This window comes from Sphaeroforma arctica (genome assembly GCF_001186125.1).
Source record: "Sphaeroforma arctica JP610 unplaced genomic scaffold supercont1.158, whole genome shotgun sequence".
Taxonomy (NCBI): domain Eukaryota; class Ichthyosporea; order Ichthyophonida; genus Sphaeroforma; species Sphaeroforma arctica.
In genome coordinates, this window is record NW_014040400.1 from 20,022 (window position 1) to 32,178 (window position 12,157).

The window sequence follows — 12,157 nt, forward strand, 5'->3', positions numbered from 1 at the left end:
ATACACACACACACACACATATCTATATATATATATATATATAAATAGAACTATAAATTTGTTGATGAGTAGGCGAATCACGACAAATATTTTAAAATTTATAACATAGAGAGTTCGCCTTCATCATAAAACATCAGCGTACTTCGATAGCTAAATGATAGTAGTATTATATACGTATACTACTCAGGTATAATATTAGAGTACTCTTATACAGGTCAATGCCGGAAAAACACAGCATGCGCGCCTGTGGATAATCAGGAATAACTACACTTCGCTAATTATCGTATACATTGGTAGACTACCAGAGACTGACTGGTACAATCCAAGCACACGCCACGAACCGTACACACACCTGAAACAACGTGGACACCCTATTGATAACACCCGGTGTGTCGATTGCCTGGCTCTTGAACTCCTTCATGATATCTAGGAACTGGTTATACACCTGTGGATCGTCCTTAAACTGCAGCTTCACATCGTCCAGATACAACAAGGCATCCTCCACCTTCAGGCTGGAACTGGGGTTGCCCCCGCTCTCCTGCGGGTTCGCCATAGCACTCGCACTCGCAATCGCATTCGCATTCGCACCCGTATTGGTAAAATTCGGCCCAGAATTGGATCCCGAGTTGTTGTTGCTGTTGCTGTTACTGTTGGACCCTGCGCCTGGCGCAATGGCCGACAACTGAGTCCCCTGCTGGGATACATTCGGGGGCATGGGTGCTAGTGTCTGCGGCTGCGGAGGAGGTCCGGGTTGCTGCTGCTGCTGCTGCTGCTGAGGTTGCTTGTGTGGATGTTGTTGCTGTTGTTGTTGTTGTTGTTGCTTCTTGGGCTGCTGAAGCTGTTGTTGTTGCGGTGCCTGGGGGTGGGCGTTGGGGTGCTGACCCAGTTGTTGCTGTGGCTGCTGTTGTTGCGGTTGTTGCTGAGCTTGGTGTTGTTGCTGTTGCTGTTGTTGTACATGCTTTGGTGGTTGTTGCTGTATCGGTGGTTGTGCCATAGGCTGTTGCATGATAGGCTGCTGTTGTGTGTAAGGATGGTTACTAGGCGGTCTTCCCTTCTGTTGATGCTGTTGCTGTTGTTGCTGCGGTGCCATACGATCCTTAGGGCACAGTGAACTTCTCTCCCCACCTCTACCCATCATAATCGGTCCAGAAGAAATACCAGAATTGTTCTTATTTCCGGCATTCGCATGGTCAGCACTACTACCCCCCTTACCCATACCTCCCCCTTGGTGTTGTTGCTGTTGCGGTTGCTGGTGTTGCTGGTGCTGTTTCGGATTCGACTGCTGTGGCTGCAGTTTCTGAGGTCCATGAGCTGGCTGTATATGAACGCGTTGCTGTGTGTGCACATGAGGTGACCGCTGTTGCATCTGTGACGGCGGTTGTTGTTGCATCTGCACAGCGTGCTTGGGTGCATGTTGTTGTTGCTGCCGATGCTGTGGTTGTGGTGGCCCGTGAGGTGCCCCTTGTTGCCCCTGTTGTGCTTGCTGGTGGTGTTGTTGCTGCTGTTGTTGATGCTGATGTGATGGTTGTATCATCTGCTGTTGTTGTAGTTGCGGTGGTTGTTGCGATGGGTGTAACGGCTGCTGCCCGTACGCCTGGTCTCTGGGGATGGGCATGTTTGGGCCATGACCATTGCCAGGCATGCTCTGTCCTTGATTACTACCCGCCATACTTTAAGAGATAATATAGGAACATATATGTGCTTGATATCTCAAATGGATAGAATGTTATCAATATTAAGAAGTGTACGAGTCAATTTATCCAGCTCAAGCAAACCACGTATATGTGTTGATAATGTGAGTGTTTCCCTACAGCCAATGATACACTGGACGCAGAAAAGCCACGTACTTATAACACACAGGACAAACACCTCCCACTATTAAATGAGTCTAATAAAGAATGTGAGTGAACTATAAAACTGACAGTGGGGCGTACGCGGTGTGATTCTGAGATCTAGCGGAAGTATGTTATAACGCAGATATAGTACAGGTGTGCGATTATATAGATGGAGATAAATATATACACCCATGACCCAACCACCAAGCGATTGGAAAAGCATATATTTTGTTGAATTGTTGAACCACATCTATTTTGAAATTTAATTACATTACACAAAATGTATAAAAATATTGAAATTTCTAATAAGTGTCGGAAATTCAATTTCGCAGAAATTCGCTAGCAAAACTTCGAAAGCAGCTGCAGAGCACAGGCAGAACGTCCCGATTTCAAAAGGCAGTGGTTGATCTTTGGCTCATTGCGGTAATTAATGGGAATTGGAAGGCATTGCTGCCATACTATTGGTAGAAAGTCTAGTAGCTGGGGAGATTTGGATCTGTATATTTATCATCTCGAAGTGCTAGTCCCAATTTTAACAGCACAATTTTGGGAATTGAAATATGTAGTCCAATTTTAGCAATACACAGCAATTGCGCTATTTTCAAACAACAGACGTCGTATAATAATTTGTTGCAAATAAATTTGCAAGCGCACCTAGTAGCCGGTAACAGAGGGTATTTTTATTTACGACGTGGTATCAGACGGTATTTAAAAAAATGATTGCACTGCAGCAGAATTGTTATGTTTCTTTGATGAAACTTGAGTTGCTGTACAATATACCGGCCCGCCGAGAATCTAACAAAGCAAATGTGTAAATACATATTTACTTCGTATCTGTATTTATGTACTTTTTTTTGTTTGTTTTAAAAAAATTACACAAAATGTTACAAACGCAACTGAAATAAATAGGCAACGTAGACTGTAAATAAATTTGCGGTTGAAGTATCTTGGTTGTGGTCATTGTCTGGACAGACTCGTATTTATTTATTCAGTCTCGCACTCCGCTCTAGAGAGAGTGTACGTGTGTGAACTTCAGATGTTAGTTTCTATGTATTCATCACACCAGCAGCCAGCGTCAACAACGGCGTCGTCTCTAAATATAGTGGTATAAATACCCGTAGTCTCTAGATACATACCGCACTGTATTTGTGCTCTCATTATTCAATTTATCATGGGTGATGAATGATGATCACACCGTGACAATGAATAGGGGGTCGATATCTCAACATACTGAATCATTTACGGACTGTATACCCCCCACATGAAAAGAGGCTTGTAATAATAATTTAGGATTGCAGTGAACATGTATTGGAGAATCTATATGACAGAAATCAATTGAGGCAGACTGCCACAATATAGTAGTAGGGTTCGTGTAAAAATATAAATCTACGCAGTGTTTTCCCCCAGTGTGCTCTTGGTATAGTATATATTTTTATCTCGTCGTGGCACAAGCAATTATCACACTCGTTTGTCTCGAAGCGTATTTATTATGTCAAGTACAGTTTACTTCCTTGGTAATTTGTAATTTTGAACTTACTTCAATGGAAATACAGGGATAAACAGAAAAAGAACTATTGAACAGACGTCGTAGGATTTTCATTCATCAAGTTGTACCTATGTAAAATTATCTGCGGGGATAATGTATATAGCGAATACCGATGAACGTGACGTGTTCGTGTGTCTGATTGCAATATATATGAGTGTGTACCCCTATGTGAGATCGATATACCACAGCATCGTACCACCGTAAAAAAATAAAACAGTAATATCGCTTTATTGATTGCCAAGCCAGGCGAGATATCAAGTCTCCATAAAGAGGCTTTAACTACATACAGTTCTAGTCCAATACGAATGAACTGTACAAATATGTGCTAATATTGGAATAAATACAATGGTTCCTTTCTGGATACGCTAACGCGATCAAATAGACAAACTATGTACGTTTATCCACCTCCAATAATGAGCTGTTGGGACGAAGATCACTAACAATCGCACAGTCGAAGCATGAATCGTGTGTACCAAAAGCAAGTACTAAGCTATACGCGGTTTACCTGCATATTGACTGTGCTACCTAGCAACACTTGGGTGTATGTATGAGACAGCGGGCGTATGCGAGAGTATATTTAGTGTGCTTGCGTGCTTTTGCGACTTGTGTACATCTTAAAATCATATCTCACGGGGCCGCCACGGTGAGAGTATGCACTTCATGGTACGTAACCTAACACTTAGCAATACCAGTGTTTCAGAGATATGCTTGTAATATAGCACATGACGTCACCAGTGCATTAAGGAATCGCGTGTGTATATAATATCGTGTGCATGTGGTGTGTTTACCGACATATAGGGGTTATGTGGAGTGTACGTTGCAAAAGCAAATTATACATGTCGTGTCTGTGTATAGAGTGTGTGGTTGCTCGTAGCACTATACGAATCGTACAGCCACATCACCACGCAATACTTAGCATGGAACATATAAGTCCATGAACAGCTCAGTAACAATTATTACAGTAGTCTAGAAAAGACCCGACTAGATCTGACTACACGATACGGTCACCTGCCGTTCCAACTTACGAAATTGTGATAGTATTGGTGCCTATGGGATTCTCGGCTGCTACATAGTACGATGCGGATTCAACAGAAATAAAACACCAGGGAGGTTATATCCACGTACGTCGTATTTGTATTAAAGCAATACGTCAATTTATAACGCATATTTAATGACTATTATCTGTGACTGGAATTGTGAACGAGCGCAGTACGTATTTAAATCCATTCAGCATATTGCAACTATATATGCGATGTTCAAGTCCTTCGGCGAATAAGGAGATAGCCTTCAAAAATAAAATACAGGTTATGTGTATGTGTACGAAATAGCCGTTTATACTGTAAAATTAAAAATAATGGCAGTGTTAAAGAAGTCGGCTACTCAGAAAAAACTATTTTATTTTATTTTTCAGAGAAAAAATCATTGCACGTGTTTGTAACGTGTACTTTCGCTCAGATGCAGGAGAACACCTTCATTTGATATTGCTATATGCACTGCCATCGTTCTGCATGCTTTGAAAGCGAGTCTGCATATGAATCTGAAAAATTTAGTATGAACTTCGGTTATTTTACTCCGGCAAAAACTTTCATTAAAAAAGTTGTAACCACTTTCGTACTGCCAAAATTTCCAAATCATCAAATTTGATTGTTGCGCAGAATTGATGACCCTATTTCAAAATGAAAATTACGAAGTGAGGTATCGAGAATGTGTCTGCTGAGGGCCTGAGGCTATAAGGTGTTTTCAGCACAACGAGAAAGGGAAGCAGAGTGTGTTGAAACTAACAAGTTTAGCATTAAATAGTCTATACTGTGCGAATATACCTTCATACAGGGCTATGCACGAGGACGGGAAAGTAAGATGTGAACTCGCATAATGACGTGTCAAACAGAAGGGATGCCGGAACGCACATGATTCCTTCTCCTATGATGGGTTCATATCTTTAATTGCATCATACAGATAAGAGTGCATAATTGCTCAGGGTGGTAGGTATCTGAATAACGTTACGAATTATGTACATTTTTACAATGTATACTTTCGTTATCATGTAGATGCTCGTTAACCATACGCTGCGCTCTAATTATGAACTACCTGTTTTGTTTCTCATCAAAGTCCAAGCATAAGCCATTAACGAATGTATGCGACGCAGCTATTGATAGATCGCGAAGCTGCGAGAAGCTGTTTCAGAACCGGTCCGTCCTGTGGTGAGTTGGCTATTAGCTCATGGTATAGAGCGTTTGGAATCGGCACAAGACTTCTAATAAGGGTAGGTAGGTAAATCCGGTTTTAACTTCCATAACCCCCCTTGGATAGGAGACAACTTTGAGGACTGGATGGGTACGAATTAATACGAACTACGAACTGCGAAGGTTCAAGCCTTCCTAGGTCGAACTTTAGAGGCGACTACGGTATGGGGCGATACTGCGACAGGCCTGCAGCCTGTAGAGCAGAAAGTAATAAAAAAGCATTCAGTTGAAATTTTCTAAGTTCTATAAAGTTAGTTATGTTGAAATTAGGAACATTCTATAATTTAGAGGCAAATTATTTCGACTGCTTGCAAAGCAACCCAACTTTGAGTATTTAAAATTCCTTATTTTGAGTATTAACAAATCGTAAAGTACTATATTCGTCCTATATATTTTGGAGAAGTATTGGAATTATCACACTACGAATATATTTTCTAGGAACATATTAATTAGGATCCGATTGTGTCGGTTGGGATTTGGCGCAGAATTAAAACATTTATAAAATGTCGGTCTTTGCAACAGGAGGTGTCTAGCGCGCTTCTCAGCGTATAGATATTAATTATATAACCGATTATGTTGTGTTCGTAAACGTCAGTTGCTCACTTCATAGCATAGGACTACTAATCAAGGACAGAAAAAATGGTAAGTGGACTTTCACGAAATCGGCTCGTCAGTTTCTTACCTCAGCGAGTGATTAGTGAACGATCTTGTGTGTGCTCGTGGCATATTTGTTTGTCGCTGAACGTTCAGACCTTTGCGGTGAATCGCTTCATTCATTAAGTAAGGCTTGAACCTTTCAGTGCGTCTCAAATCACCTCATCTCTTCACACAACCTTTAACTCTAATATTCTAATCCTCGTATTCCCCTCTCTGTTCAGGCTCGAACCAAGCAGACCGCCCGTAAGTCCACCGGAGGAAAGGCACCTCGTAAGCAGTTGGCCACCAAAGCCGCACGCAAGTCAGCACCCCACACGACAGGTGGTGTGAAGAAACCCCATCGTTATCGTCCCGGAACGGTCGCACTTCGCGAGATCCGTCGCTTCCAGAAGTCCACTGAGCTGCTTATCCGCAAGCTGCCCTTCCAGCGTCTTGTTCGTGAGATCGCCCAGGTTAGTGCATTTGAGTAGTGCGTACCGTGCTCAATGTGTTTTTATGTGCTTATCAAGTCAGTTACGTGTGTGTGGTTACGTGTGAGCAACTCTTTATGCACTTCTGCAGATTGATACGCCAAAAAATGGTTCTCCATCGCGCTCTCTTAGTACTTGGCCTATTACTAGTCCACCGGTCTACCCTCATCTCACCCCACACTCTTTGAATTTATATATTAATATAGTCATCATACTCGTATCAATACGATCACCTATAGCACATAAGGTCATGCATTCGTCTTACTAATACGATAATCTAACTTCCCCCACAAACAGGATTTCAAGACTGATCTTCGTTTCCAGTCTGCTGCCGTTGCTGCGCTACAAGAGGCCGCTGAAGCATACCTGGTAAACCTTTTCGAGGACACTAATCTGTGTGCAATCCACGCTAAGCGTGTCACTATCATGCCCAAGGACATCCAGCTGGCCCGTCGCATCCGTGGAGAACGTGCTTAATCCATCCAAATCATATATAGCATGTATAGCATCTGACATGGTTTATACAACCACGTTAGATCGTAGACGTACATCGCGTTTTATGTACGTATGATACAGATACATGATGGAGAAAAGGTAGTATGTGCGCTCTGCACCGGCATAGTTGAGTGGAGTTACCGGGCGGTAAACTTTACAACAGCGGCGGCAGAGGGCACTCTCACCACTTTCATCTGAACTGAAGCATCACATCTATTGCGTGTGCGTACATATCTTGCACAAGTAAGCGGTTTGATGTCGAATTGAAGTGATGGTGATATACTGACAGACAGGTCCCAATCATATTTCCGCGATTGAACTGGGGCCTATATAAGCTTCTCACTATCAAGATGGTGATGAAGATGCACTTACACAGCGCTGGGCAAAGTCGTCTCACAGGCATACGTATACTCCCACCACCAATAGCGTGATAAACCAAAGAATATAGGCGTAGTTGGGATTAGGTTGGACATAATGGTACAATAAGGCCTCAAGTATGCCCAATTATATGCGTATACTGGGTTGATTCAATGAGACTTTCGCCGGAACTTTATTAGTGTAACGTAGCACCGGTTGTAAGCTTAAGCTCCTGCAAAACACGCTTGAATTTATATAGACACAAATAAATCTGAATACATTGTTTTACTTGGGCAATCTGCTATTAAGCACCATGCATAAGTGGGTAGACGGTAAACACTTTTTCGATTGCGTACTCTGTTTTTTATTGCACTGATGCTGTGTCTTTGAATACATTCAGCGTAAACGTGTACTGGTTTTCGTTCCTCGGCTTTAAGCCCCCACTGCCAGTCATGTCCTTGCAACGGAAGTTGCTACAATTAGTGTAAGACCTGTACAATCTTCAATGATAGGCAGCCTCGCAACTATAGGTTTTACCGCGACATACCGTTTAATATTCGCTTTTATTGCATATAGCAGTATACTAAGTGTGTAGAAAGCGTATCGTTAAGTTTACTGACAATCTGAATGTTTTGAGCTTCTACTTATTGCATATGGTAGTATACTAGGTGTGTAGAAAAAGTATATCGTTAAGCTAACCGACAACCGAAATGTCTTGAGCTCCTACTAATGCACTGATTTTCATTGAGCAGACCACGCAGGACCCATGGCACAGAAACGAGCGCGGAAGTACACACTACCAAGTGTGTGGTACAACAAAACAAGCAACAGGCAGCAAGTGTTTGAAGTGTGTACGAAACACACGTGACGACAGAGGGTGACATGAGCGCACGTAACCAAAGAGCACGCAGAAGTACACGTATTTGAGGAGTGGTTATTAAGTACACGCTATTGAGGAGTGTACGAATGCACACGCGATGGAAGAGTGCAAGCAATGATTGTGCATGTTTCGATTCGACCACAACTCCATCCTGCGTAGGCACGAAAGTCTGTATAGTTGGTATCTCTGTTACAGTCGACTCGGGTGTCCAAGTTGACCACAGACGGCAAGTATTCAGCACGTTGTCGTGTCGGTAAATATGAAAAATCCTGTACCTTCGATACATCCTAACCAGTTCAACACGAGCTTGCGTTATAGTAAGTGAAAGTATGATAACTCATCGCCCCTTTGATTACATGCGAGCAAGTGCAGCACAAGCTCACGTTGCAGGAAGTTGAAGTATGATAAACCCTGTACCTTTGATGCACCCTAACCAGTCCAGCACAAGCCTACGTTGCAGTAAGTTGAAATATGATAAACCCTGTACCTTTGATGCACCCTAACCAGTCCAGCACAAGCCTACGTTGCAGTAGGTGAAAGTATGATAAACCCTGTACCTTTGATCACGAGCTTGCGTTACAGTAAGTGAAAGTATGATAACTCATCGCCCCTATGATACATGCGAACAAGCTCAGCACAGGCTTACGTTGCAGTAAATACACATCGCGTAGCTATTGGAATCTATCATATGTTGTCACGCTTCCTGTACGGGCAGAAGATCCAAGTTTTCTTTTATGTACTGTACTGTGTATGACACCCAGTTACATGATGTATCCGAACAGGTGCTGTAATCCCTCGGTTCTACTTAAGTGTCGTGCCTGTGTGTGTCGACTTCCTTATAAATCATCAGTAGACGACTCGAAGCTTCTCCCCAAACGAACACAGAACGGCAGCGATATCCAACCACCTTTCACTTACACAATTAGTGACCACATGCACCCTAGAGACCAGAAACGGGGTACCTCGTCGACTCAGGCACACAAAAGGTGTGCGATCATTGAGAAGCACACACTTAGCACAATCTCACATGTAAACACACTTATCACAATCTTCCATGGAAACACACTTATCGCAATCTCACACGTAAACACACTTAGCAGAGTCTCACATGTAAACACACTTAGCACAATCTTCCTTGGAAACACACTTATCACAATCTCACACGTAAACACACTTTGCAGAGTCTCACATGTAAACACACTTAGCACATTCGCTCATGTAAACACGCGTAGCCGTACACATGGATGTGGATTGCAACACTATTACCCTCGTATCATGCAGCTCTTGACAAGCCTTTTATTACTTATTATAGCTCTGTCGGTTTGAGCTATAGCATCTAACCGGGTCACACGCTGCATTCCCTCGGAACCATGCACTTGGCAGTGTACGACCTGAGACAGACACCGCAGCAGTTCAGAACTTCGACTTAAAAACCAGGCACCATATTTAGTATGGCACTGCTTGCCTGTACGCAAGAGGTGTTGGGTTGTAACATCTTGTGTGGTCAGTCTGTACGTGTTGCATGCCGCAGATTGGGCATTCGGTAGTGTTGTGGTGTTTGTAATAGGGTGATAGGGTATGCAACGTCCATCGTGTACTATCAGATAATCAACTCAGAAATTTGACTATAAGTGTTAGACTCTGAGCAGTGAGTTGTACATACCCACCCAAGGTCCACACCTGGTATAGAGCCCTAGAACAAAGTAGTGAGGTACAGCCCTACAACAAAGTAGTGAGGTACAGCCCTACAACAAAGTAGTTAGGTGCAGCCCTAAAACAAAGTAATGAGGTGCCGCCCTAAAACAAAGTGAGATACAGCCGTACAACAAAGTAGTTAGGTGCAGCGCGAAGACAAAGTAGTGAGGTACAGCCCTACAACAAAGTAGTGAGGTACAGCCCTACAACAAAGTAGTTAGGTGCAGCGCTAAAACAAAGTAGTGAGGTGCAGCGCTAAAACAAAGTGAGATACAGCCCTACAACAAAGTAGTTAGGTGCAGCCCTAAAACAAAGCAGTGAGGCACAGCCCTAAAACAAAGCAGTGAGGTGCAGCCCTAAAACAAAGTGAGATACAGCCCTACAACAAAGTAGTTAGGTGCAGCCCTAAAACAAAGTAGTGAGGTGCTCTAATCCAGGCCAACAGCACTCCCAAGGACAGACACCGCCTTGCTTAGCGTAAGCTCAGGCGAGTATAGCCACAACCTTACAAAACTCGTGCCTCTCGCTAACATAACGAGCCGTGCATAGAGGGTTGCAAAGCTCTCTCGATGCTGAGGGCATGTTGGGTATTGAACTGTGCTTACTAACCACTAGGAACATGCCGTGCATCGATACTAAATATGACTCACTGCCAACGTCGCTTGTTTGTCATGGTGAGTGCATATTGGGTATTAAGCTGTGCTCATTAACCACTAGGATTATGCTGTGCATGGATACCAAATACGACTCATTGCCACCTTCGCTTGTTTGTCATGGTGAGTGGATATTGGGTATTGAGCTGTGCTCACTAACCATTAGGATTATGCTGTGCATGGATACCAAATATGACTCACTGCCACCTTCGTTTGTTTGTAAGGAAGGCAAAACTCGTCCGTATAAACTCACCCGCCCTAACACATACACTCCATGCTTGCCACTGCCGCCGAAAAAGAGCTGCTTTCATCCCCCGATGGCACTCAGCACACTGATGTAACTGATAACCACCTATACACTCATTAACTGCACATTTTGAACATAAGTGATGCTAACCACAAATCCATCTTCACCCCATGTTCCTGTACATTTCTTCTGAACCCATTTGTCTTTTGTGTGCGGGCAACTGTGTTTCCTCGGGTGAGCTCACCCACTTCGTTGTACGTTTCTACCAGCGCTCTGGCAATGCAGCGAGATAGGCTGGCCTAAGACGGAAAGGACAGCATAAGCAAACACTATACCTCACCTCTATAAATAGCACCAGAGCACCCTATTTATAGCCACACAACTAAATTATATTTATAGCCATCATCGATTGCGCCTGCTAGTACTACTACCACTGGCAGTCGTTGGGGCTTTGGGGTGGTTCTTGGGATATAATCTGATCTCACATGCCACCAGTGATAAGAGTTGGTCCGCAGTGGACGACGACGTCAGCTTTCCGCGAGTGTTGTGTCGGAAGATAAAACTGATTTCGGATCGTAAGGCTTTATCGGACCCTTTCTCCGCTGTACAGAGGGTGTGTACGAAGCACATGGGGGGTGAGGTGTGAGAAGAGGGTTGAGATCACATGTTAACTGGAGCTACTTTGTAACATCAAGTACCGGTTGGTGTTCATACATACGGATAAGGTGGTTCACACTAATTAAATACATGTATGAAGTAACACGCGTTGCCACCTATGCAGATACAACCCGTATTTACACATACTTCTGTATATACTCATCTTGCACATATATAGGAGAAGAAAGATAAATAACGAGAGATTGCAAATGATTGCAACATAAAGCAAATTTTCCGAGCACAACTCGACATCAGTATGCGAAATCGACCATGGAAGATAGTTGAAAGAGAGAAAGTTAAAATACGGACACACACCCACAACGCTGCACCTACCTACCCATCAATATATATATATTTATATATATATACATCTATATATATATATATATAGTGTATATATATACATACATATATATATATAT

General features: G+C 43.0%; 2 protein-coding genes across 2 annotated transcripts in view; one reads left to right on the forward strand and one right to left on the reverse strand.

Moving 5' to 3' along the window:
• The window catches only part of SARC_03201 (hypothetical protein), a gene marked incomplete at its 5' end in the record, with an annotated part of 15,716 nt that extends 14,047 nt beyond the window's left edge, over nt 1-1,669 (reverse strand). Inside the window, one exon of the mRNA XM_014303009.1 lies at nt 353-1,669. Within this exon, the coding sequence (XP_014158484.1) occupies nt 353-1,669 (1,317 nt within the window). The remainder of the gene's footprint in view (nt 1-352) is intronic.
• A 4,487-nt stretch (nt 1,670-6,156) lies between these two features.
• On the forward strand, nt 6,157-7,898 carry SARC_03202 (histone type 1). Its single transcript, XM_014303010.1, has 3 exons — nt 6,157-6,266; nt 6,503-6,733; nt 7,049-7,898. The coding sequence occupies exons 1-3, from the start codon at nt 6,264-6,266 to the stop codon at nt 7,226-7,228; spliced, it is 414 nt and encodes a 137-aa protein (XP_014158485.1). The 5' UTR covers nt 6,157-6,263; the 3' UTR covers nt 7,229-7,898.
• Nucleotides 7,899-12,157: the final 4,259 nt, after the last annotated feature.